General features: G+C 35.0%; 7 protein-coding genes across 7 annotated transcripts in view; 5 read left to right on the forward strand and 2 right to left on the reverse strand.

Moving 5' to 3' along the window:
* LOC125878027 (tetraspanin-19) overlaps positions 1-26,971 on the forward strand; it is a 367,072-nt gene that overhangs the window by 311,457 nt on the left and 28,644 nt on the right. The window lies entirely within an intron of this gene.
* LOC125876168 (pentatricopeptide repeat-containing protein At2g20710, mitochondrial-like) lies at positions 1,436-8,432 on the reverse strand. Its single transcript, XM_049557287.1, has 4 exons — positions 8,091-8,432; positions 6,993-7,690; positions 5,347-5,692; positions 1,436-2,770 (listed from the first exon to the last, which is right to left on the reverse strand). The coding sequence occupies exons 1-4, from the start codon at positions 8,430-8,432 to the stop codon at positions 1,589-1,591; spliced, it is 2,568 nt and encodes an 855-aa protein (XP_049413244.1). The 3' UTR covers positions 1,436-1,588.
* LOC125878029 (pentatricopeptide repeat-containing protein At2g20710, mitochondrial-like) lies at positions 8,135-12,809 on the reverse strand. Its single transcript, XM_049559329.1, has 2 exons — positions 12,451-12,809; positions 8,135-8,837 (listed from the first exon to the last, which is right to left on the reverse strand). The coding sequence occupies exons 1-2, from the start codon at positions 12,763-12,765 to the stop codon at positions 8,511-8,513; spliced, it is 642 nt and encodes a 213-aa protein (XP_049415286.1). The 5' UTR covers positions 12,766-12,809; the 3' UTR covers positions 8,135-8,510.
* Positions 13,874-14,767, forward strand: LOC125876169 (receptor-like protein EIX1). The gene has a single exon (XM_049557288.1). The coding sequence runs from the start codon at positions 13,874-13,876 to the stop codon at positions 14,765-14,767; it is 894 nt and encodes a 297-aa protein (XP_049413245.1).
* Positions 14,764-16,592, forward strand: LOC125878016 (uncharacterized). Its single transcript, XM_049559315.1, has 2 exons — positions 14,764-16,036; positions 16,360-16,592. Exons 1-2 carry the CDS (start codon positions 14,908-14,910, stop codon positions 16,392-16,394), a joined length of 1,164 nt encoding a protein of 387 aa, XP_049415272.1. The 5' UTR covers positions 14,764-14,907; the 3' UTR covers positions 16,395-16,592.
* LOC125876170 (receptor-like protein EIX1) lies at positions 19,791-22,307 on the forward strand. The gene is made up of 2 exons (XM_049557289.1): positions 19,791-19,801; positions 19,844-22,307. Exons 1-2 carry the CDS (start codon positions 19,791-19,793, stop codon positions 22,203-22,205), a joined length of 2,373 nt encoding a protein of 790 aa, XP_049413246.1. The 3' UTR covers positions 22,206-22,307.
* LOC125878021 (uncharacterized) lies at positions 25,700-26,962 on the forward strand. The gene is made up of 3 exons (XM_049559320.1): positions 25,700-26,431; positions 26,524-26,715; positions 26,778-26,962. The coding sequence occupies exons 1-3, from the start codon at positions 25,784-25,786 to the stop codon at positions 26,952-26,954; spliced, it is 1,017 nt and encodes a 338-aa protein (XP_049415277.1). The 5' UTR covers positions 25,700-25,783; the 3' UTR covers positions 26,955-26,962.

Consider the following 26,971-nt stretch of genomic DNA (forward strand, 5'->3'; position numbering starts at 1 on the left):
CTCATTTTTCTTGCAATTACAAGCAATGATGCTCATTTCTGGCCATATGCAACTATATTTTTCCGTCACGATCATGTTTGATTGAGCGCGAAATTTAAGAATGAAAGAAATATTTTTGAAATTTGTGATTTAATTAGCCATAAATATTTGTATGATTATACTCTTTCTATCTCTAATTATTTGTCCACCTTTTTTTAGTTGTTCTTAATTATTTGTCCATTTTGACAAATCAAGAAAGGATATATTTTTTTTACCTATTATAGCTTCAATTTATTACTTTGAAAAAGATAAAACTTCTTGAAAATCTTAAATTCTTAATTTATCCACAGGGGTAAAATGATAAATTACTATGTCAATCATTATTTTCTTAATAGGTATGACAATTCAAAAGTGGACAAATAATTAGGAACAGAAAGAATAATTCATTTCATTAAGAATAAAAAGGTAGTTTTAAGTTAAATTGCACAAAATTCATTAATCAGGAGGGGTGTTTAGTTATCATTAATTAAGAGTAATCTCTTTTCATATTCTATTTATGATCATAATTGAAGTGTTTGTAGTCTTCAAAATAATCACTCACTATTAAGAATAAAACGGGGAGAAAATAATTAAATTTGTCATGAACTTCTAAAATGACAAGTATTGAGAGTAAAATGGAGAAGTTACTCCTTCTATTCCATATTAATTGAATTTACAAAGCAATATACATATATTAAGAAAATCATTCAGGGACACATATTGCCCTTTATAAAATCATAAATAACTTTATAAGTAGTACAATTTATCTGCTAAAAAATATAGAACTTCAATAAATGAAAAGGGCAAATATGAAAAAAAATTCAAACATCCATCTTGAACTTTAAACATGTCAATTATTTAGAACAATGAAAAAGCCTAAAAAAATTCACTTAATATGGAATAGAAGGAGTACTAAATATGGGAAAATATATAAGAATTTACATATTGAACCCATTTAATTTAAATTTAAAATTAAAATTTCGTCTCTAATTATTTCCTTGAGTTGATGGCTAATAATTGCTCTTACAATACATTTTTTCTTTATAGATTTGTCCCCTAAAGATCTTCAGCTACATCATATCTGATAACTACGCAGAAAAAAGAAGACAACCAAGAGATAATATATAGTATTATATCTCTGCAGAAACTTTATTTAAATTGCATAGAAATGAAATAAATAAATTATCCTTCCCCTTTTTCGGCTTTTTCTGGTGTCACTTCTCACCCAAAAAAAGAAGAAAAGTTACAACTTGTAAAAGTACGAGGGGAACTTGTAAAAAGAACCACTGTCGCAGAGTTTCAAATTCACTAGTTCAAATTCTACTAGTGAATGAAGTTTTACCTGTGAAAATTTGAACTCCATGAATCATGACACTGCTTATTTTCAAAAATTAGGACCGAAAAGTGACCACTGAAACTATACAACAGAGCCAAAGATCATTCTTTTAGATGCAGCAATTGAAAACTCCAATTAATAAAAGGCATTAGAAAGTTTTGATTAGTGATCATGATAAAAATTTAGAGAAACGTATAATCCGACATCCAGTGACATAGTTTTTTCCTACTATTGTCAACAAGTATCCTCAAGGTCTGTTTCATTAAGTGCCTCGGACTTGCGATTTCCAATTTCAATATACTTATCTAAACCCCTCTCAAATTCTTTCGAGCAGAGACCTCGCACCCTAAGTAAATCTTTAAGCTCTTCTTCTCCTTGAGTATCTCCTTTTGATTGCAAGTACTTCACACAGGAAGCCAAACTGTGGAAGTGTGGCTTCCACCCTGGCTTACTAGCCAAGATTGCTTTCTTCATCGTCTCCACTGCCTTCTCCATGTCATTTTGTACACAATAACCGAGTGCCAGACGATTCCATGAGCTCCCATTGGGATGCTTCCCACTCTCCTCGAGTTGCTCTATGATTGATATTGCTTTTTCCATATGACCCTTCTTGCAGTAAGCACTTATGAGCAAGTTTGGAATTCGAATGTCAAAGTGTACCCTGTTTGTTTCCCACTCAGCAAATATCTTCTCCGCACCGTCAAGATCATCCAACTTTTCTAGTCCACGTATCATACAATGATAACTTGAATTGTGATGCTTAACTTTTTTATTGTATTTATTCCATGTACGATAGACATCATCTTTCTTTCCCATACTAGTATAGAGAGTAATTAGCATGTCAATACCAAGCTTTTCTCTTTTCCCCTTGAGTCTATTCTCACATTTCTTCAATGACTCACTAGCCTTTTCTATATCACCAGCTTTCAAGTATCCCTTGGCAACAACTGTGTAAGGACTCCAATCAATCAGCAGAGGATCAACTTCCATTTTCATCAGAACCTTCTCCATCTCCGTAACATCGGGAACAGATGCATAAGCATTTAAGAGGATATTGTAGGAAATTGCATCACCAGAAATTCCCTTGTCTTCCATCTCTAGCATAAGTGACTGTAGCTTCTCAAGATATCCCAATTTAGCATAAAGGGTCATCATAACATTGTATGCTACTGTGCCAGCATAGGCCAACTCTTTCAGCTTTTGCATGGTATCTTCTGCTTTTTTTAAGACCTTTGCATCAGCATAGCAATTCAAGAGAGCGCCATATACCTGGTAGGTTCTTAAATCATCTGGAATGCTAGTGAAATATGTCTCTGCGGCTTCCAGACCATGGGCTTTTGATACTAAATCAAGTTCGACTGCAAAATCTCTAGGCGATATATCAAAATCCTTGGACTTCTTAATCCACTCAAAAATCTGTGATTGTATAAGAAGCAGAAATTGCTATTTTGTAAACTGAACAAATACATAAGTTAGGAAAAGAAAAGTTAAGTACGCAACCTAGTCTTTTTTCCTTGGTTCCCCAAAGGCTAGTATTTTAAACGAAAATATGACTGATAAATATGAACTTCATGATGTGGGCGAATTTAGGGATTGCTTTTGTTAAATCAACATTTAACTGATTCAGAAAAATTTGTAGAACATGCAAGTTTGCAAGGTATCTGTTACAAAGTCAAGTTGTACAGAGGAGTTAATCAGAAACAGTGTTAGCAAAGGCATGCTTAAGCCCTGAAGCAAGGCTCAAAACATCTTGAGCGCTTCAGTGTTGTCATCAAGTCTCTAAGACAGATTTATCCTTACAAATGAGCATTTCCTGAAGAGGCGACACTAAACAATTGATGTTTCACTAAACAATTCATGCTTATTATTATTAGTTTTGGACTAAACATGTATATCTGTATGTTTTCTCCATTGCGTCTTTTTACATGATAGCCCACACTTTATTTGAGCTTAGTGCTTAAAGCCCCAATAGACCTTAGAGATTTTTTGCGCTTTTTGCTTTTGATAACATTGACCAGAAAAGGGAAAAAAGAAAAGTCATGTTGTATGACGGATAATAATTTGGTTCATGTATAGTTTCAAGATCCACTTCCGGACCTGGTTGACTAATCAAATTAAGTTCTTGTTTTTTTGGGAAGAAGAATATAGAGAAAAGGCAGGGAATGACCGAATGAGAGTACTCTTTTAGGAATGACTCTTGGAATACTTAAAGTCCAAAATCAGACAAGCCCAACAACTCTACAAAAGCTAATCACTCTTCTTAGCTTAATCATTCGAATTGATTAAAATGTGTTAGTATTTATTCGAACAAAGAAAATATTTGCAATATATGTTTTTAACAGAAATAGTAATAGCATAGACTGACAGATAGTTCTTCGGCTAAAGTGCTTCTAAGAATTTAGATTGCTCTAATCTTAGGCGTTAGTCTTAATATCCTCACTATAATAAATTTATTAGCAAATTATAAATGAAAGCAACACTCTCCCACCCCACCCGCCCCTCCTAAATTTATATCCTCAGAGAGAAGGACTAAAAGGAGTCTTACAACTCTAGGCATCATCCTAAAGAAAGGTAATAAAAGAGAAGTTTTTAAATCCCTATCACATCCAATTAATGGCCAAACAGAGTAACATCAACAAATTAACGGTTAAGCAAATTGTTGCAGTACAATAAACTTAAACTAAGTAAGATCCACTTTAAAGCATCTTCAGTCTTAAGCCTGGTATTACGGAATAAGGCTGATGAAGGTTGACAAACAACATGATGATAGTCAAACTATTCTATGGATTCATGGATATTTTGGGATTGAAGCTAATTGATAAATATTGCAGTCCAACGCGGATCAACTAGAACATTCACTTGTAATGCCGAATTGTAAATAAGGATGGTTCAGTCCATATACCATCCCTCCCATTACCATAATAGGATATGAGATTATTCTTAAACAAAAGGGGCGGGCCCATTATCCACCGAGTTTAGAAGATTGTGATTGGTCCAAAGGGGTCACAGATGGATTTCTCGGTTATAAAAAAAAATTATTCTTTAACAAAACTTGGCCTCTTAAAATAATGAGGAATTTGTACATGAAGCTGAAGCAATACTTAGCCTCTTCGAATCCCTAAAAGATTAAAAGAGATTCCTTAATGGATGTGTGGGCATACTAGAAAAGATAAGATTAGAAATGAAGATACTCGAAACTAGGTGGGAGCAACCTCTGTGTTGGACAAGATACGGGAGGCGAGACTGAGATGTTTTGGACATGTGCTGTGCAGGGGAGATACATGGATGCCTAGTGTGGAGGTATGAGGGATTGGCTATTGACGGTTTTAGAAGAGGTAGAGGTAGGACAAAAAAACTTATGGAGAGGTGATGGCAGAAAGGTGATTAGAGAGGACATGACACTACTTCAACTTATCAAACACATGACCTTGGATAGAGTGCATATGGAAGATACGGATTAGGGTAGATGGTCAATAAGTAGTTGAGTGTTGTCTCGGACCGATACAAATTAATCATGTTCCAAGAACCAGATTTGAACTGGTGACATGAGGTCACTTATCTTTCCATATTCATAGTCGTACTATTCTTCTTGTAGTTTCTTGTTTTTTCGACTTCTCTCACTCTTATTGTTTCTTGTACTTCGATTCTCATATTATTTCATTATTGTCATGCCTTGTTTTCTTCACTCCTGTTTTTTTCCTGAGGTGAGGATCTATTAGAAACAACCACTCTAGGTCGAGGTAAGGTCTACATACACACTATCCTCCCCACACGCCACTTGTGGAATTATTGTCGTTGTTTTGTACATATTACAGTTACCTTTAACGTTCTCCTTCAATGAATTCTATCAGATGAATCGGAACAACAGACCAAATTCAAAAACTTCCCCACCCCCAAAATGAAGTTCATATCAATTAGTATGATTTTCGCATATTACTCATCGACATAATCTTAAGAAATAAACAAAATTACAGAAGTAAAAAACAATAAACCTGAAGGGCATGATTGTAGCGACGGTAAGCTCGAAACTGTCTGACGATAATCTGTAGGTCTTCATACTTAATGGGATTTTGTTCAGTAACCCATTTGTCCAGTACTGATATGACGGACTCCTTAGAGCGTGTCAAATAGAGTAGCCTACTGTACAGAGCATTCTTTGGAGACGAGGTTAAGGGGTTTAAACATTGTTCATCTTTATTAGCCAAAAATAAGGAGGCTAGGGTTTCAGTTTCTGTAGAATATGAAGAAGAAACCCTAAGAAAACAAGTCCTGAATTTCCACCATGATTGTTGAACAAGTTTCACCATTCTTACCAGAAATGTAGAGTATGCCTCACTCCTTCACACTCTTCATTCACTCTTGTAACCCTTCTTGCAATAAAAAAAAATATATTTAAAAAGAAAATCATTTTAAAATAATGAGTTAGTTTGATTTGACATAAAATTTTAAGAAAGAAGGTTTTTATTACTTATGATTTAAAACAAAGGATACATATTTGTGTGATTATAAATTATTCTTAAATTTAAATTATTATTTAATATAAATATGTGTCATTTTTTTTAGACAGAAAATTGAGTAGTATAAATTGAAACAAAGAGATAAGTATTTTGTTTAAATAAGTGTATTTTTTTTATTTGGTCGAATTTTATTTTCTTACTAAATATTTTGATCAACTAAACCTTTGGAATGCATTTTCTCAATTAAATACTTAAAACTTAAAAGTGTAGGCAGTCAATTTTGCCGGGTAAGTTTTAGTTTATCAATTTTTTGAGTGGCAATAAAAATAAGTCATAAATATCTACTTGTTTATGATTTATCTTACTAGGGATAAAAAATGAAAATTTTAAATTAAATTGTTCGTCTCAAAATACTTATCGTATTTTTAATTTTTATGCCTTCTTTAGAAATCATTAATTAGGAGGGGTGTTTGATTATTACTATTAATTAGGAGTAATCTCTATTCATAATTTCATACTCTATTTATGTGTCATAATTGAAGTATTTACTTACTTCATTTCTATTTATATGTCACCATATAAATAGAAACGGAGGAGTAGTAAAAGATTACTTCTTTCTCATTTTTATGGTATCACTTCTCACCAAAAAGGAAAAGTTACAACTTGTAAAAGTAACTAAGGGAACTTGTAAAAAGAACAACTGTCGCGGAGTTTCAAATTCTATAAGTGAATGAAGTTTTACCTACAAAAATTTAAAGAAAGCAATTATCATTCCTTCTTTCTCCTTATTTTGGTGTCATTTCTCACCAAAAAAAGAAAATAAAAGTTACAATAGAAGTAACTAAGGGAGCTTGTAAAAAGAATCACTATTTCAGAGTTTCAAATTCTACAAGTGAAAGGTGTTTTACCTACGGAAATTTGAACTCCATGACATTGCCTATTTTCCAAAAACAGGACCGAAAAGTGACCAATGAACGCTACTTCTACCTGTCAAAGTCTGCAACTATACAACAGAGCCAGTGATCATTCTTTTAGATGCAGCAATTGAAACCCCCAATTAATACAAGGCAGTAGAAAGTTTTGATTAGTGAAAATCATATAATCCAGTATCCAGTGACATAGTTTTTTCCTACTATTGTCAACAAATCTCCTCAATGTCTGTTTCATTAAGTGCCTCAGACTTGCGATTTCCAAATTCAATATACTTATCTAAACCTCTCTCAAATTTTTTCGAGCAGAGACCTCGTACTCTAAGTAAATCTTTAAGCTCTTCTTCTCCTTGAGTATCTCCTTTTGATTGCAAGTACTTCACACAGGAAGCCAGACTGTGAAAGTGAGGTTTCCACCCTGGCTGACTAGCCAAGATTGCTTTCTTCATCGTATCCACTGCCTTGTCCATGTCATTTTGTACACAATAACCGAGTGCCAGACGATTCCATGTGCTTCCATTGGGATGCTTCCCACTCTCCTCGAGTTGCTCTATGGTTGATATAGCCTTGTCCATATGACCCTTCTTGCAGTAAGCAATTCTGAGCAAGTTTGGAATTCGAATGTCAAAGTGTACCCTGTTTGTTTCCCACTCAGCAAATATCTCCTCTGCTCCATCAAGATCATCCAACTTTTCCAGTCCACGTATCATACAATGATAACTTGAATTCTGACGCTTAACTTTTTTCTTGTATTTATTCCATATATGATAGACATCATCTTTGTTTCCCATACTAGTATAGAGAGTAATGAGCATGTCAATACCAAGCTTTTCCCTTTTCCCCATGAGTCTATGCTCGCATTTCTTCAATGACTCGTTAGCCTTTTCTATATCACCAGCTTTCAGGTTCCCCTTTGCAGCAATTGCGTAAGAACTCCAATCAACATTAAACTGATACAGTTGCAATATTTGTAGAACATGCAAGTTTACAAGGTATCTGTTACAAAGTCAAGTTGTACAGAGGAGTTAATCAGAAATAGTGTTAGCAAAGGCACACTTAAGCCCTGAAGCAAGGATTGAATCATTTTGAGCGCTTCGCCTCGCTTAATGTGCTTCAGTGTTGTCATCAAGGCTCCAAGACAAACTTATCTTTACAAATGAGTGTTTCCTGAAGAGGCGACACTAAGCAATTGATGTTTCACTAAGCAATTCATGCTTATTATTATTAGTCTTGGACTAAACATGTAGATCTGTTTTTTTTTTCTCCATTGCACCTTTTTACATTAAAGCCCACATTTTGTTTGAGCTTTTACTGCAAGGCTCAAANTGGAATTCGAATGTCGAAGTGTACCCTGTTTGTTTCCCACTCAGCAAATATCTCCTCTGCTCCATCAAGATTTTCTAGTCCACGTATCATACAATGATAACTTGAATTGTGACGCTTAACTTTTTTCTTGTATTTATTCCATATACGATAGACATCATCTTTGTTTCCCATACTAGTATAGAGAGTAATGAGCATGTCAATACCAAGCTTTTCCCTTTTCCCCATGAGTCTATGCTCGCATTTCTTCAATGACTTGTTAGCCTTTTCTATATCACCAGCTTTCAGGTACCCCTTTGCAGCAATTGCGTAAGAACTCCAATCAATTAGCAGAGGATCAGCTTCCATTTTCATCAGAACCTTCTCCATCTCCGCAACATTGGGAACAGATGCATCTACATTTAAGAGGATATTGTAGGAAATCAAATTACCAGAAATTCCATTGTCTTACATCTCTAGCACAAGTGACTGTAGCTTCTCAAGATATCCCAATTTAGCATAAAGGGTCATCATAACATTGTACGCCAGTGTGCCAGCATAGCCCAACTCCTTCAGCTTTTGCATGGTATCTTCTGCTTTTTTAAAGACATTTGCATCAGCATAGCAATTCAAGAGAGCGCCATATACCTGGTAGGTTCTTGAATCATCTGGAATGCTAGTAAAATACATCTCTGCGGCTTCCAGACCATGGGCTTTTGATACTAAATCCAGTTCGACTGCTAAATCTCTAGGCGATATATCAAAATCCTTGGACTTCTTAATCCACTCAAAAATCTGTGATTGTATAAGAAGAAGAAATTGCTATTTTGTAAACTGAACCAATACATAAGTGAGGAAAAGAAAAGTTAAGTACGCAACCTTTGTAACAAACCCGAATTGCTCACTATGTTAATAAGAGAACTAAAACGCGATTACAACTTTAGAATCGTAATTGCAATACCCAAACTACTGAATAACGATGGAAATATGGAAATAACAAGTAACTAACGATAGGGATAAGAATGGGGATGAGAAGCTTAGACTCTAGAAGAAGAAGAGAGGACAACCATTTTATTTCAATGTACGCATAACCCTTCTTTCAAACTCATTCTCCCTTTTAACCAAATGCTAATTGGGCCTGGATCCCAAATAAAACACTCCAACATTTTACTTGGCCCAATCTCATTCACCACTTCTAACTCATAGGCCTTTATAGAGCTAGCTTCGTTCACAACAAGCTGGTCTTTTTTCTCTGGTTTCACAAAGGCTAGTATCTTAAACAAAAATAGGACTGATTAATACGGACTTCATGATGCGGGCGAATTTAGGGATTGCTCTTGTTAAATCAACATTAAACTGATACAGTTGAAATATTTGTAGAACATGCAAGTTTACAAGGTATCTGTTACAAAGTCAAGTTGTACAGAGGAGTTCATCAGAAATAGTGTTAGCAAAGGCACACTTAAGCCCTGAAGCAAGGATTGAATCATTTTGAGCGCTTCGCCTCGCTTAATGTGCTTCAGTGTTGTCATCAAGGCTCCAAGACAAACTTATCTTTACAAATGAGTGTTTCCTGAAGAGGCGACACTAAGCAATTGATGTTTCACTAAGCAATTCATGCTTATTATTATTAGTCTTGGACTAAACATGTAGATCTGTTTTTTTTTTCTCCATTGCACCTTTTTACATTAAAGCCCACATTTTGTTTGAGCTTTTACTGCAAGGCTCAAACATTTGGAGGATGATAATGCATAGTTTCAAGATCCACTTCCGGACCTGGTTGACTAATCAAATTAAGTTCTTGTTTTCCGGGAAGACGAATATAGAGAAAAGGCAGGGAAAGAGAGGACTATTTTAGGAATGACTTAGAATATTTTAAAGTCCCAAATCAGACAAGTCCAGCAACTCTACAAAAGCTAATCACTCTTCTTAGCTTAAATTTTCGAATTGATTAAAATGTGTTTGTATTTATTCGAACAAAGAAAATATTTGCAATATATATTTTTAACGGTTAGTTTTTTTTTTTTCTTTTCTTATAGTAGTAACACATTTTACTAACAAGCTTAGGCACACATATTTTACCCTTTATCTCTATGGCATGTCGATAACTTGTATGGGATAATCTTATCGAGGTTTCAATGCAATATGCCCATAAACAAAAACAAAAATAAAAAGTATTCCAACACATATGTGTAATTGAATTAACCAAAACCAATTCATATTTGGTAAGTTTTAGTAAGTGTAGTAGTTGGGGTAAGGTATAGTCATGCATTCTCAAGTGGGTAACTTTGTAACTATAATTGAAATCCTACTATGTTTTGAAGAACATAGAAATTAAATAGAAACACTTTTTCTATTGAAGGTAACATGTTTGGAAAGATATAATAATGTGTGCAGAGAACACAAAAATTCAGACGTAAACCCGATAAGTGGTATAAAGGGACAGATTTTCTTTTTCATTCGACTTAACACAAGTCAACTATTTTTAGTACACTCAGGTCAGCACCATAAAATTTCTGGAAAAAAGTACATCTGCTGGTTCCCTAAGTTGCGCGGACTCTTCACTTTTGATGCCGCATCCGTGTCGGATTCTCCGAGAATACACTATTTTAGCGAATCCAACACGCACCCCTTGACATTTTTGAAGAGTACGAGCAACATAGCTAGTTCCTACTCTTAAGACAAATAACTATGAAGATAGAGCAAGTCACTTTGTTTCATGTCAAGAATATATTAGTGCAGAATTGCTTAGAATACAAGAGAAGCAAATGATTGTTATGGTGACACCAACTGTTGAAACTAAACTAGTTAAACATATAAGGAGAAGTGTGAAATCCAGATTACCTAATTCACCAAAAGATGCAATTTTTCAGCAATGGACAAAAATGAACCAGCATAGAATGGATGGACATTGAGGTTTAACATAACTGGTTGTCTGATTCCAACTGATTTTGGAGTGACATATAATTTCTTGATTGACTGATAGATAGTTCTTCGGCTAAAGTGCTTCTTAGAGTTAGAGATATAGAAAACTCTACTCTTAGGCGTTAGTCTTAACATCCTCGCTATAGTAAATTTATTAGCAAATTACATGTGAAAGCAACACTCTCTACCACCCACCGACCTCTCTTGAATTTATATCCTCAAAGAGAAGGACAAAAAGGAGTCCTACAATTCTAGGCATTCACCTAAAGAAAGGTAATAAAATATAAGTCTTTAAATCACTTTAGTCATAGTTACAAACAATCACATCCAATTAATGTCCAAATAGAGTAACATCAACAAACTAATGGTTAAGCAAATTGTCGTTGTACAATAAACTCCACCTAAGTAAGATCCATTTTAAAGCATCTTTAGTCTTAAGCCTGGTATTAAGGAGAAAGGTTGACAAACAACATGATAGTAGTCAAACATGAAATCTAAGGATTGTTGGATATTTGGGATTGCAGCTATGATAAATATTGCAGTCCAACAAAGAGGGGGGTTAACCAGAACATTTCACTGGTAATGCTGAATTGTAAATAAGGATGGTTCAGTCCCTATACCGTCCCTCCCATTACCATAATAGACCATGAGATTATTCTTAGTCTCTTTTGTGCTGAAGAGGCTGAAGCAATACTTAGCCTCTTAAAATAATGAGGAATTTGTACATGAACCTGAAACAATACTTAGCCTCTTCAAATTCCTAAAAGATTAAAAGGGATTCCCTAATGGATGTGTGGGCATACTAGAAAAGATAAGGTGGGAGTGGCCTCTGTGGAGGACAAGATACGGGAGGCGAGACTGAGATGTTCTGGACATGTGAAGAGGAGATACATGGATGTCTCAGTGTGGAAGTATGAAAGGTTGACTATGGATGGTTTAGGAGAGGTAGCGGTAGACCAAAAAAGCTTATGGAGATGTGATTAGACAAAGCATGGTGCAACTTCAACTTATGGATGATATGGATAAGGGTAGAAGGTTAGTAGATTGTTGAGCATTATCTCTCTTATCCGTCCATAATAGTAGTCATAGTATTACACTTGCAGTTTCTTGTTTCTTTGACTTCTGTTATTATTTATCATTCCTTGTACTATGATTATCGTATTATTCCATTGTAGTTACTGTTCCTACTTTCAGATTGCCTTATCTTGCCTTATTTAGTATTTTGCCTTGTTTTCTTCATTCCTATTATTTTCTTAAGAAGAGAGTCTATCAGAAACCGTCTCTCTGGGTTGAGGTAAGGTCAACTTACACACTAAGCCACTTATGGGATTACAGAAACCTTTTCTAAAAAATGAGATTATTCTCCATTTCCCTATTAACATTCTCCTTCAATGAAATTCTATCAAATGTACCAGAACAACAGACCAAATTCAAACCATCGACATTATGTAATCAAAATTCCAGAAGTAAAAGAGAAAGAGACCTGAAGGGCATGATTGTATCGACGGTAAGATCTAAATTGTTTGACGATAATCAGTAGGTCTTCATACATAATGGGATTTTGTTCAGTAACCCATTTGTCCAGTACTGATATGACGGACTCCTTAGAGCGATTCAAATAGAGTAGCCTATTGTACAGAGCATCCTTTGGAGACGAGGTTAAGGGGTTAGAACCTTGTTCATCTTTATTAGTCAAATCTAAGGAGGCTATGGTTTCAGCAATTGTAGAATATGAAGAAGAAACCCTAAGAAAACAAGTACTGAATTTCCACCATGATTGTTGAACAAGTTTCACCATTCTTACCAGAAATGCAGAGTATGTCTCACACACTTCATTCACTCTTGTAAGTTGTAACCCTTCTGCCAATAAAAATTGTTCATTTTTTTTAAAAAAAAAAATTAATTGAAAATGAGTTAAATTTCACACTCAGAAAATAACTAATAACCTTTTTTATTTATTTCGTAGGATTTTATTTTTAAGAAATTTATTTTCTTAGAGAATATTTTGATCAACAGAACAAAAAAACATTTTTTCAATTAAATACTTACAACTTACAAGGTATCTTCTTTTAATCAACTCACCTTGTTTTCTTATTTCATAACCCAAAATTTTTCATATGAAGTTTTTGACATCTTGTATTTGTCTTTTTTCACTTTTGATTACTGTAATTTCTTCAAGTTTGGTTAGTTTGAAATGAAAAAAATTCCGCATGGAAGCTTCAGTCACCTTTGGCTGTCAATTTTGCCCTGTAAATTTTAGTTGCAACTTTTTGACTGACAACAAATCGGATATATTTTGTTCTACCTTCGTTAACTAACAACACGTACCTGAGGAAAAATTGTCAACACGCTTGGGGCCCAGAAGATAGTGTCATGTAGGCTGAAAAAGGGTAGAAAATTATTTATAAAATAAGTTCGGGAGTAATAGTACCTTAGCATAGTATTAGTGTGTCTCTGAATTTTCGGACATAGGTTGGGGTGGATTTATGCATTTTCCCAACTTTTAATATATATATTGAATTAGGAATTCCATTAAAAAAAGGAATCTCTCTTCTATTTTTTTTTGCATCTCTTTAATTCCATACATTCTACATATCTTTAGTTTAACATCACAAAATTCAAAAGTTCTGGCAAGTCAAAATCAAACAAATGAAAGTTGAAACGAGAGTATAATGAAAAACGTGCTAATTAAGAAGACTACTTAACTAATTCATGTCCCAAGAAGTCATCTAATCATGGCCAAATAATAGATAGAATATTTAACTCTATGCTCTTCTGTCTATATTCACACGTTAGTTGTTACAGATGATAAAATAATTCTATAAATCATAGCAGCAGATATGCAGTTGTTAGACTTTCATATTTTTCATTTGATCTTTGGCTGTACTTTGCTCAATATTCTGAAGATGAGTGTATCTAAAAAATTCATTCAACATCTTATTCTGTTTGACATATTCGTCGCGCTGTCAGTTACCTGTGGTGTTGTGTTCAGTTCAGGAGTTGGTGATGGGAATATCAAGTGCCTTCAAACGGAATTAGAAGCTCTTCTCAGTTTCAAAGGGGAGTTGTTAGACGTCCGTGGACGTCTTTCTTCATGGGGAAATGAAGGATTTAATCAAGATTGTTGCACATGGAGAGGTGTCCAGTGTGACAATCAAACCAGTAATGTCATTAGACTCGATCTTCGTGGTCCTTCTAGTCTCAATGCATCCGTTGCCACTGCGCCATTGATAGGTAAGATAAGTCCTGCCTTACAAGAATTGAAGCAATTAAAGTATTTGGATCTTAGTTACAATCGAATTTCAGGAGGTATACCGGACTTTCTTGGTTCTCTGAGTAAGTTGGAATACCTTAACTTATCTTGTGTTGGTGATGATTTTACAACAGTTCCTAAACTTGGCAATCTTTCTTGCTTAAACACCCTTGATTTGAGCTATAATGATTTCCTATCTGTGAATAACCTTGAATGGATTTTGAGTCTTCATCAATTGAGATACCTTGCTATAGGTTATGCTAATAATCTGAATAATTCTGTATATACCTGGCTGTTTAAGTTAAGCAATCTGACTCACCTTGATCTCTCTGGTAATATTTTATATGGTCAAATTCCTGATGCTTTTTGGAATATGAAATCCTTAAAACACCTTGATCTGTCTCGGAATGCGCTTGGAGGTGGCTTCCCTAGATGTCTTCGTAACAGTAGTAATTTGAAGTTATTGCGACTGTCTTCCAACAATCTAGATGGGCAGCTACCTGAGATAATGAATAACTTGTCATGCGTGTCACATTNAAATGAATGAAAGGCAAGAAAAAGTTTTCCTATTCTAGTCTCTGAATTTCCACATGGTATCAGAGCAAATCTGAGATCCTCTTTCTCTGTTAGCTTTTCTTCTTTTCCATTTTTCTCACTATTCTCCTTTTTTTTTTTTACTGTCCAACAATGGTGACAGGAACTGTAGTGACTCCTGAAAACACTCAAACAACTGGAAATACCTCAAACCCTCTATCAGATCACACTCATCCTTTCTTTCTTCATGCTTCTGATTCCCCAGGAATGAACCTTGTCAACTCACCCTTCAATGGAAAGGGATATGGGGGATGGAAGAGGTCAATCTTGATAGCCCTTTCAGCAAAAAATAAGATTGGGTTCATTGATGGTACTCAAAAGGAACTAGCTCCTACTTCAGCTGATTTCAAACTATGGAGCAGGTGCAATGACATGGTGTTGTCATGGTTGCTCAACTCTCTCTCAAAGGAGATAGCTGACAGTGTCATCTACTCCAAAACAGCCAAAGATCTCTGGCAGGAACTTGAGGACAGGTTTGGGCAAAGTAATGGTGCTCAACTCTATCACCTACAAAAGGAGTTGAGTGATTTAGTGCAGGGATCAAATGATATTGCTGGGTATTTCACAAAAATCAAGAGGTTGTGGGATGAGCTTGATGCTCTGAGCACTTCTGTCAACTGCACATGTGACTGCCAGTGTGGTGGAAAAGCAAAAATGGGTAAGTCTCTTCAAGATGAAAGATTGATTCAGTTTCTAATGGGTTTAAATGATGTCTATGCAGCTGGGAAAAGCAATATTCTGATGCTCTCACCATTACCCTCTGTGAATCATGCTTACTCACTCTTAATGCAAGATGAGAAACAGAGGGAAGTGTATATGAGCTCACACTATCCAGGGAACTCTACTTCCTTCTTGGCCACTAATCAGACCACTCTTGGTCAGAAGTCTGGATATTATGAAGCCAAACAGAAGAAAACCAATTTGGTGTGCTCAAACTGTAAGAAACCTGGGCATTCTGTGGATAAATGCTATAGGATAATAGGCTTTCCCAGTGACTTCAAGTTTACCAAAGCAAAGAGATTCGAGGGAAATGTGAAGAGCAATGCTGTCTTCATGGAAGGAACACAAGAACAAAATGGAGCGCACTTTGATGGAGAAGGGCAGGGGAAACATTTCACCAAAGATCAATGCTCACAACTCATTCAGATGCTTCAGAATGTGCAAATGAATCAACCAGAAGAATCACCATGTGATGCAGCAGCTAATGCAGTGACCTGTGCTGGTAATGTTTTCAAATCACCTCATAAATTTGTCCAGTTCAAACACCAAACCTGGATACTAGATTCAGGAGCTACACAACACATGTGTTTTGATTCAAAGATCTTCTTAGAACTTAGAACTCTTGAGTCTCCTATCTTTGTTGATCTTCCTAATTCTTATAAGGTCAAGGTCACTCAATATGGAAGTATCTCTTTGCATCCTAAACTCATCTTAAAGGATGTATTGTTTATTCCTTGTTTCAAATATAACCTCATTTCAGTCTATAAGTTGTGCAAACAATTAAGTTGTTTACTCATTTTTTCTTCTTTTGGTTGTTTTCTGCAGGGCCCTTCAATGAAGAGGCCTCTGGAATTTGGTGAAGTGAGGACAGGTCTATATCTCTTAGAGTCAAGCTTCCAATATCTTAAGAGTTTCGATGGCAGAGCAATTAATTTATCTGAACAAGAGAATTCTAGTTGTCTTTCTGTTTCTAGTATTTTTCCCATTCCTATAAAAAGTAGTTCTGATGTAAGGCTATGGCACCTTAGATTAGGGCATATGCCATTTCAATCAATGAAAAATGTTTGTTCAACTCTTGTTTCTCCTCTTCATTTTCATTCTGATTGCAATATCTGTCATTTAGCTAGACAAACAAAATTACCTTTCCAGTCTAGTGAGATTAGTACTAAGAAGATCTTTGAATTGATACATATTGACACTTGGGGTCCCTACAAAACCCCTTCACATGATGGATACAAATATTTTTTAACTATAGTGGATGACTATAGTAGATCAACCTGGACTTATCTTTTGAAAACAAAGGGCAATGCTTTCACTATCCTAAAGTATTTTCTTGTGATGATTGAAAGACAATTTAATATCAAGGTTAAGATGATTAGATCAGATAATGCACTAGAATTGGGTGGAAGCAATCTATCATCTGAATTTTTTGCATCACAAGGAATCATTCATCAAACTTCGTGTACTCACACTCCACAGCAAAATGGTGTTGTGGAGAGAAAGCACAGACATCTGTTAGAGGTATCTAGGGCCTTACTTCATCAGTCAAAACTGCCTATTTCTTATTGGACAGAGTGTTTGTTGACCGCAACATACTTAATAAATAGGTATCCCTCAAGAATTCTCAAAAACAAGACACCCTATGAGATATTATTTGGAAAGCCCCCTAACTATTCCTCTCTTAGAAGTTTTGGGTGTCTATGTTATGCTGCCACAATTTCACATAACAGGGGAAAGTTTGAGCCTAGATCTATTCCTTGTGTCTTCATAGGTTATCCCTATGGAAAGAAGGGATATAGGGTGCTTGACTTGAAAACTAGAAAAATCATAGTCTCTAGAAATGTCAAGTTTCATGAAAATACATATCCATTTTCTACTGTTTCAACCTCCCAGCCTACATCTTCAACTCCTATATTCGCTAAAGATACTTCCATACTTCAGGATTCCCAACATGACAATGTGAGTGCTTTTCCTAACCTATCACATCCAGAGACATATCTTGCCCCACAACATGTTGATACAGGATCCACACAAGATAATCTGGAGACTGTGACTTTGCCTGACACATTAGAGACAAATACTTCAACCTCCACCATCATCCCAAGAAGGTCGAACAGAACACACAACAGACCTGCATACTTAGAAGAATATGTGTGCAATGCTGTTTTTCTAGCAAATTTAACTGAAACCTGTTTCAGTCATCCCGTTGTCCCTAAAAGTTATTCCTTTGCTAGCCTCTCGACCTCAAACCAACAAGTTTTAAACTCTATTTCTAATATCACAGAACCAACTTCCTATGCCCAAGCAGAACTACATCCCGGGTGGAAACTAGCTATGGAGACTGAAATTGCAGCACTAATTGAGAATGAAACCTGGGAAGTAGTAGAATTACCAAAAGGAAGGAAAGCTTTACCATCCAAATGGGTGTATAAGATCAAGCACAACTCTGATGGAAGTATAGAAAGGCTAAAAGCACGATTGGTGATTAGAGGAGACATTCAAAAGGAAGGGATTGACTTTAATGAGACCTTTTCACCGGTTGTCAAAATGACAACTATCAGGTGCTTGTTGACTATAGCAGTGAAAAAAGGTTGGGAAATTTCACAAATGGATGTGAATAATGCATTTTTACATGGAGAACTTGATGAGGAGATTTTCATGAAGCTTCCACATGGAATGCAATCAGTCAATCCGCAACATGTATGTAGGCTCAAAAAGTCCTTGTATGGACTTAGACAAGCTTCAAGACAATGGTACTCAAAATTGGCAGAAGCTTTGAATTCAAAAGGGTTTTCTTCATCACTGAATGATTATTCACTTTTCTTCAAAATATCAGGTTCTAATATTTGTATCGTCGCAGTGTATGTTGATGATATTATTCTAACAGGAAACAACAGAGCCGAGCTACAACATTTAAAGGAATTCTTGAATTCACAATTCAAGATTAAGGATTTGGGTGATCTACACTATTTTTTAGGTCTTGAAATCGTAAGAGAACCAACAGGTATGATTGTAAGCCAAAGAAAGTTTACTCTAGAACTTTTGAATGAGTTCAATTGTGATCATTTACCTCTTGTGACTTCTCCACTCGATCCTTCTTCCAAACTGGATTTCTCCACTGGTGAGTTGCTCACTGATCCAACTTCATATCGGAGGCTGCTTGGTAAGCTCAACTATCTCACTCACACTAGACCAGATCTCTCATTTGCTGTACATCATCTCAGTCAGTACATGCAGCAACCAAGAGGTCCTCACTTTGCAGCCGCATTAAGAGTATTGCGATATCTTCGTTCAAATCCAAGCCAAGGGTTATTCTTATCGGCTGATCCTTCATTCAAATTACTAGCTTTCTGCGATGCAGATTGGGGGTCTTGCCCCAATTCTCGTAAATCCATTAGTGGATTCTTCATTAGTCTCGGAGGCTCACCAATCTCATGGAAATCGAAGAAACAAGCTTCTGTTTCTCTGTCTTCCGCTGAAGCAGAGTACAGATCCATGAGAAGAGTAGTCTCTGAAATTACTTGGCTTACTCGATTACTCACAGACCTTGGGGCCTCTCCCTCAGTTCCAATTCCCCTTCACTCTGATAGCCAGGCCGCCATTCACATTGCCCGCAATCCAGTTTTTCATGAAAGAACCAAACACGTAGAAATTGATTGCCATTTTGTTAGGCAACAATTTCTCTCGGGGTTGATATCTCTTCAATTTGTACCCTCTTCCTCTCAGCTTGCTGATCTCTTCACCAAACCTTTATCAGGACCCTCTCATCGTTCAATTCTCGGCAAGTTGGGGATCGCTTCACTCCCCTCCAACTTGCGGGGGGATGTTGGAATTGAAATCAAGAAAGTCAGTGAAGAGGAGAAAGAAGCTAAGAAAGCTCAAGTTCTGACTACTGGAAAGCTTCTCAATCAAACGAAATTCAGAGACAATATTGGGTCTATATCTCAGCTGGTCCAAATGCAAAACTTTCAACCAAAAGTTAATGTCTCAGCCCAACAACAAATGAAGGCCCAAAATTCAATTCCAGACAGCCTTATTTGAGAGATGATTTGGACAAATAAATGAGGACAAATGGATGAAAATTAGGCAAGAAATATGCAGATTCCTATGTAACGGATTTGTGTATTTCTCGTACGAAATAGTACACACAACTGTATATTTTTGTAGTGTAGTGATAGCCAATTAGAATTCATACACGTATAGGAGTTATTTTGTTTTCTTCTTCTAGATATTTTGTATATATACACCATTGATAAATGAATGAAAGGCAAGAAAAAGTTTTCCTATTCTAGTCTCTGAATTTCCACAGTATACCGGACTTTCTTGGTTCTCTGAGTAAGTTGGAATACCTCAACTTATCTTGTGTTGGTGATGATTTTACGACAGTTCCTAAACTTGGCGATCTATCTAGCTTAAACACCCTTGATTTGAGCTATAATGATTTCCTATCTGTGAATAACCTTGAATGGATTTTGAGTCTTCATCAATTGAGATACCTTGCTATAGGTTATGCTAATAATCTGAATAATTCTGTATATACCTGGCTGTTTAAGTTAAGCAATCTGACTCACCTTGATCTCTCTGGTAATATTTTATATGGTCAAATTCCTGATGCTTTTTGGAATATGAAATCCTTAAAACACCTTGATCTGTCTCGGAATGCGCTTGGAGGTGGCTTCCCTAGATGTCTTCGTAACAGTAGTAATTTGAAGTTATTGCGACTGTCTTCCAACAATCTAGATGGGCAGCTACCTGAGAAAATGAATAACTTGTCATGCGTGTCACATTCTCTCGAGTACCTGAACCTAGAAGAGAATCACATTGGTGGTTCACTGTCTGATGGTGTAGCTAAGTTTGCATCTCTGAGAGAGCTGAGGCTCGGGCGTAACAAGTTGAATGAATCCATCCCGGGAGCTGTTGGAAAACTACCAAGTCTTGTTCTTTTGGATTTATCTTGGAACAGAATCACGGGATCAGTCCCTGATCTTTTTCTGTTATCGTCGTTGAGGGAATTACATCTTTCTCATAATCAGTTAACTGGTGCAACTGAGAGTACCGGACATCTTTCCAAACTTGAGAAGTTGTACCTTGACTTCAATCAGCTTGAAGGCACAATATCTGAAGCTCATTTGTTCAAGCTCTCGAAATTACGTGAGCTGGACCTCTCTTATAACACTCAACTACATATTCGAGTCAGTTCAGATTGGATCCCGCCTTTTCAGCTGGATTTCATTCGTTTTACCCACTGCAAATTGGGTCCTCAATTCCCAAACTGGCTGAGGAATCAAAACAACATTTCCGAGCTTGATTTTTCAGCTTCTGGAATTTTGGGTGACGTTCCTAGTTGGTTCTGGGAGCAGTTCCGTGGATTGACCTTCTTAAACCTTTCTTACAATGATATAGGAGGAAATGTACCAGATCTCTCAAAGAAGATGACTGATCTTCTTTGCCTAGATTTGGCTACAAACAAATTCACCGGTCCAGTACCACGATTTCCTACCAGCGTTATAACAATTGATCTCTCCAACAACATGTTTTCGGGTACCATCTCCTTCATTTGTGACAATTTTGATTACTTGGGATATCTTGACCTCTCAGACAACAGATTGTCTGGAGAGCTTCCTCACTGCTGGACACTTAGAAGTATCATGCATCTTAACTTAGGGACTAATAACTTCTTCGGGGAGATACCTGATTCGATAGGCTCATTGGAGACGATGGGAATGCTGCATCTTCAAAACAATCATTTGACAGGAGAACTACCTCAGTCCCTGGCAAATTGCAAAAAGTTGAGGGTTATAGACGTTCGGTCTAATAACTTGTCTGGTGAAATTCCAGAATGGATTGGGAGCAACATATCTGATATCATTATTGTTATCTTAAAATCCAACAGGTTTAGTGGAAGCATACCTTCAACCATATGCCAGCTAAAAGAACTTCAAATCTTGGACTTATCTGAAAATAAGATATCCGGGATCATACCAAAATGTATCAACAACCTCACTGCAATGACGGATGAAGAGAGCACAATGCACCAAATCAAGAGTTGGTATTTTCAGGTCGATGATCAAGGTGATGTCAAAATAAATGCCTCATACGATGAAACTGCAGTTTTGATGTGGAAGGGACGACAATTTGAATACAGCAGCATACTTGGTATGGTGAAGAGCCTCGATCTTTCAAGCAACAACATGGTGGGAGAAATCCCGGTTGAAATTACATCTCTTGTAGGTTTGCACGGTTTGAACCTGTCGAGAAACAACTTAACCGGCAGCATCCCTCTGAGGATTGGTGAAATGAGGGCACTAAATTTCCTTGACTTGAGCATAAATGATCTTACAGGGGAAATTCCTACTAGCCTTTCACAGTTAAGTCACCTGGGGGTCTTGAACTTGTCTTACAACAACTTGTCTGGTCGAATCCCTTTAGGCGAACACTTACTGACTTTCAACAACAGATCTTACATTGGAAATCATGGACTTTGCGGCTATCCACTAACAGAAGATTGCTCTCTGGAGGAACTTCCTCGAGACTCAACGTTGAGTGATGAGGACGAGTTTATAACTCCAGAATTTTATATTAGTATGGGAATCAGCTTTATTTCTGCATTTTTGGGAGTCTCAGCTCTGATGTTCAATAGAAGGTGGACTTACGGTCTACTCAGATACTAGGGAATCAATAATGTAACATCACACAGTTAAATGTAGGTTTACTTAAATACCATGATAAGGAGCTATGTAATCTCGAGTTCTTGAAACTTTGCACTTGCCTGAATTTTTCTCTAGCAAAACCTTTCATTTAAGGAGCTCCATAGAAGAGCAAACCTCATCCTCTGCCTCCCATTGTTGGAAGAGAGTAATGCAATAGTATGTAATATTCGAGAGAATTTGATAATGAATATTGATAGGATCATGGAATCTACAATGGACTTTTTCCACTAATATTTCATATGGAGAGCTTATTTTGTTATCGAGAAATTAAATTTAAATCTTGTTAATCATAGAGTTACCGTTGTTTGCTGGTGGGAGGTAGCAGATATCATGTGGAATTAGTTGAAACGCGTATGCTGTCCCAAACACCACAATTATTATCTAACAAATATTTACAAGTTGGTAATGCCTACAGTATAGGATGGAACTCAATCTTGATAGCTTGCTACTACATAATAGGAGGAAAGTTGAAAAATTCTAAGTTATGTTGATTGCGTGATTGTTTATAATGTGCTTGATCTTACTTGACTGTTTCCAAAGACAGTATGTCACTGTTGAGCAGTTAATAAGGTGTACTGAAACAACAACTGTAGAGTATAAACTATTTATCAGCCAACAATGCTAATTAATCTAGAATTAGAGCATGAATTCCAATAAAAAAGGATTCTTAATATATCCTTAAGATGTAATTTACTCATTCCGCGTTGCCAAGTGATTGTGGAAGCAATTATTAATGTAAGAGAAGGTAAGATAGACCTTTGGTAGAATGTATTAGAAAAAATAATGCATGCATTAATTTTGTGTATTCGTAGTAACTTGTTTTATCAGCTAATAATCGCCCGATGATTGAATTTAATGTAATTGGGTGTTATTACATTGTTTGATATATTTAATTAGTTATGCAATTAATTAATCAATATGTAATTGAAAGTAATTGGCGGGATAATAATACTCTTCAATTTTGAGAGAGAGTTGTGAATGGTTGGTTATAGGCATAATAGTAAGATGAATACTTTTTAAATTTCTTTTTATCTCTATTTTTATTTTTTGTTTNTAAGATAGATCTTTGGTAGAATGTATTAGAAAAAATAAATGCATGCATTAGTTTTGTGTAGTCGTAGTAACTTGTTTGATACATTTTTTAATTCTATGTTTAACTAATGCTTGCGTTAATTATACACTTCATTGCGTATTGAAGTGTGTATTACTAATGCATGGAGATCCATGGTTTGAGTAGTGCAAAGTGTTTTAATGTATGCATTAACATTGTTAAAGACCTCATTGCCTCTCAAAACTTTTTTATATCTTTTACTTCATATTTGTGTAGGGTATCTTTGTAAATACATATTATTTTAAAAAATTATGCAATGAATGTTATTTTTATTACACCAAATCAAGTAAGACATAATAAAAAATAAGCTCTGCATAATTAATGCAAACATAAATAACACAAACATAACTAATACACTCTATTAATTAGCATTATTCTAGATCTTACACACCCTACTAATACACTCTATGTAATAATAGTTTGATACATTATAAATATTTGTGAGTGATCACGGGAGTGATAAAAAAAATAAGGGGTCATTTAATTGAAAACAAATTATTTTAAAATTAATTATCTTAAAATAACTTATCTCCCCAAACATCAAATCTTCCTCGAAGATTACCACCAATTAATTTTCCTCATCCAGTACTTCTCAATTTATGTTCAGTCCACGTTATCACTTGCTCATGCTTTTACAATACCTTAAGCTCGTGACAATGAGTCTGTCTCAAAAAAATCACTTATAGCTTGTTTGAAATCGCCCAATGATTGAATTTAATGTAATTGGGTGTTATTATATTGTTTGATATATTTAATTAGTTATGCAATTACTTAATTAATATGTAATTGAAAGTAATTGGCGGGATAATAATACTCTTCAATTTTGAGAGAGAGTTGTGAATGGTTGGTTATAGGCATAATAGTAAGATGAATACTTTTTAAATTTCTTTTTATCTCTATTTTTATTTTTTGTTTTAATTTTATTTATTTTTTCTATTATTTTATATTCTTTTTTATTTTTATTATTCTAAAAATTTATTTTTTTATTATTATATTTCATTCCTTCTCATTCTATATTTTTACTTCCTGTGATTTAATGTGATTTTTCGTATTATCTATTTTATTTATTTGTTCTATATTTATTTTATTTCATTAATAGAATTTTGTTAATATTCTAATTTTTAAATTGAAGTAGAATGATTATTGTTGAATAAGGTTATAGATTTACGTTTTTATTTATGTATGTTATGTTGAAATTTGACATAAGAGTATTATGTTAAATTTTTTATTTAGAATTTAAAACTTTTGTTATATTTTTCAATTTGATTTGTTTTAGTAGTATTGACTTGATATTTCTCATTGTAGGTGAGTTATTTTTTTAGTTAGACTTGATAGATTGTCTTTTTATCAAATATTTTCAGACATTATATTTATAGTATTAATATTTTTGTCAGACATGTATTTTATGATGCATATAGAAATCTTGTACTTTTAATTTTTATTATTAATTTAATTAAAATATACTAATTTTAAAAATACAAATTATTTTTTATAATATTAGTTAACGACACAACACATGTTTGTTAATTAAGATATTTTCAAAAGATAATATATATTTTAATTATTTAATTGAATATCATTTGTAAAATCTCTTATCTGACAATATAACCTTATAATTATAATTGTGCAACCAAATAATACATTTATAATTACACCGCAATTACTGGTTCCTAGCAATTATCGATACAAATCCCAATTACTAGTCACTAGATAGCATTCAAATAGATCCCCAGTTGAGACCCATACGTGGCAACATCAGTGATGTCCGTCATGAAAGAGCAAGATGCAATCACAGCCTTTAATAGAAGCAATCACAGCTGTACATAATTCTCACTGGAAGCTTCCAATGAATAATTCTGTTCCACAGTTATATCGTGTACCAATAGAAATAGGACAACTGTATAGTAATTTCTTTTTACACTTATTTAATATCACCAAATGTACATAATTTTAGATATTATCCTCTCTTTGTTTTCTTTTTTTCGTTTTCTTCCCAATTTTAAATAAGAAAAAAAAAAAAAGGACTTTGCACTTATTGCCCTTCAAACAGATTGGTGCTTAATTTTACTCCTATTTTTTATTTATTAATGAAATAATTAATTAATTCTGTCTGATTAGATGTAATTAACAGTAATATGACACCGTTTTATATAACTTAGCCCTTTATATACCTTTTACTTTAAATCAACTCAACTTAACACTTCATTTTTCTCTTTTTGATTTGCTCTGTTCATACATATGTTTTTTTCATTTTATCAGATAAATAATAGAATGGAATGGCTTAGGCAAACTTCGTTTTGGTTGTTGTTGCAACTGATTCTTTTAATATATGTCTCTACATCATATTTTTTTTGTTATTTCTTCTCTTTACACTCAAGTTTCTTCCTCTCCAAGTTTCTTCTTCAAATCCTTTTTCTAAAATTCTCCCATGGAAACAGAGGATTCTCTTAGGGATCAACTGCGTCAGCTTAAGGAGTCTGGAGCTTGTTATGTCCAATTGAGGAGAAGTGATCAAGGATTGCTATCCTGGAGGTGCCTGCCCTGCATTGAAACTTTTACAAATGTTACCGATTTCGAACACCATTTGAATTCTGATGTTCATATAAATCTTCAAAATTTTGCTTGTAATACCCTTCTAAAAGCAAACAGATGGCCATTTTATGATAGCTTGATATTTGGGTTAGGAATTTCTAATGACCTTGAGGTTAAGAATGTGTTGTGCTATGGAGATATGGGAGATATGAAGCTGGATTTCATTGGTAATTCTCTAATTTTTCGGAAGTTCAGTGGAGATGAAAGTGGTATTCATAAGATGTGGGCTGAATGGAGGGATAAATCTTATCCAACTATGCAGGATGTTCCCCTGCATGACCTTTCACTTATTAATTTCAAATGTAATTTGACTCTGGGAATGCCAGCGTCAACTTTTAAGGAACTGCAACAGATATCTCTATATGATCTGTATCATCGGAGTTGTAAGTTGTGTGATTGTCCTATTCCTCCAGGTTGTGATGTTTCTACCATCCTCAACAATGGATCATCTATGTTATCTTGTAGTTATCATAATACTAAAGGGGTAATTTTCTATTTTTTTTTATTTTTTTTAAACATGAAACAGTCTATGATTTGATTGTTTTGTGGATTATTAATAATTTTCTTTTTGTTTAGATGTATCACCTTTTTCATACTTCCTGTCTTCTTAATTGGATGTTGATGATGGAGGAGTTGTCTCAAGGTGGACCAATAATTCAACAACGACGAAAACAAAAAATCAGCCCTAAACATCTAGCCAAGTTTCAGGACTATCATTTTTGTCCCGAGTGTTGCTGCACGGATGACGATGAGAACTTTGTTCTATGGGTATGTTTGTTAAATTGAATTTTGAAGTTGCCGATTAAGAACATATATTCTCTTTATTTCAGGTTTTCCGTCTCAGAGATTTAATTGTTGAAGGTCGCATGAAGTGGAGGACTTGTTATGAGCATCTGGAGAATAGCTCTATTGGACTGAGTTTCCGTTCTGTTGGCGATCAATCACCTGCTCCAGCACAGGGGAATGCTCCAGTGAAACTATTGAGGATTTATCAAGGTCATGCATAAGTCACTGGGAAATCAAA

Source organism: Solanum stenotomum, chromosome 9, assembly GCF_019186545.1.
Source record: "Solanum stenotomum isolate F172 chromosome 9, ASM1918654v1, whole genome shotgun sequence".
NCBI lineage: Eukaryota > Viridiplantae > Streptophyta > Magnoliopsida > Solanales > Solanaceae > Solanum > Solanum stenotomum.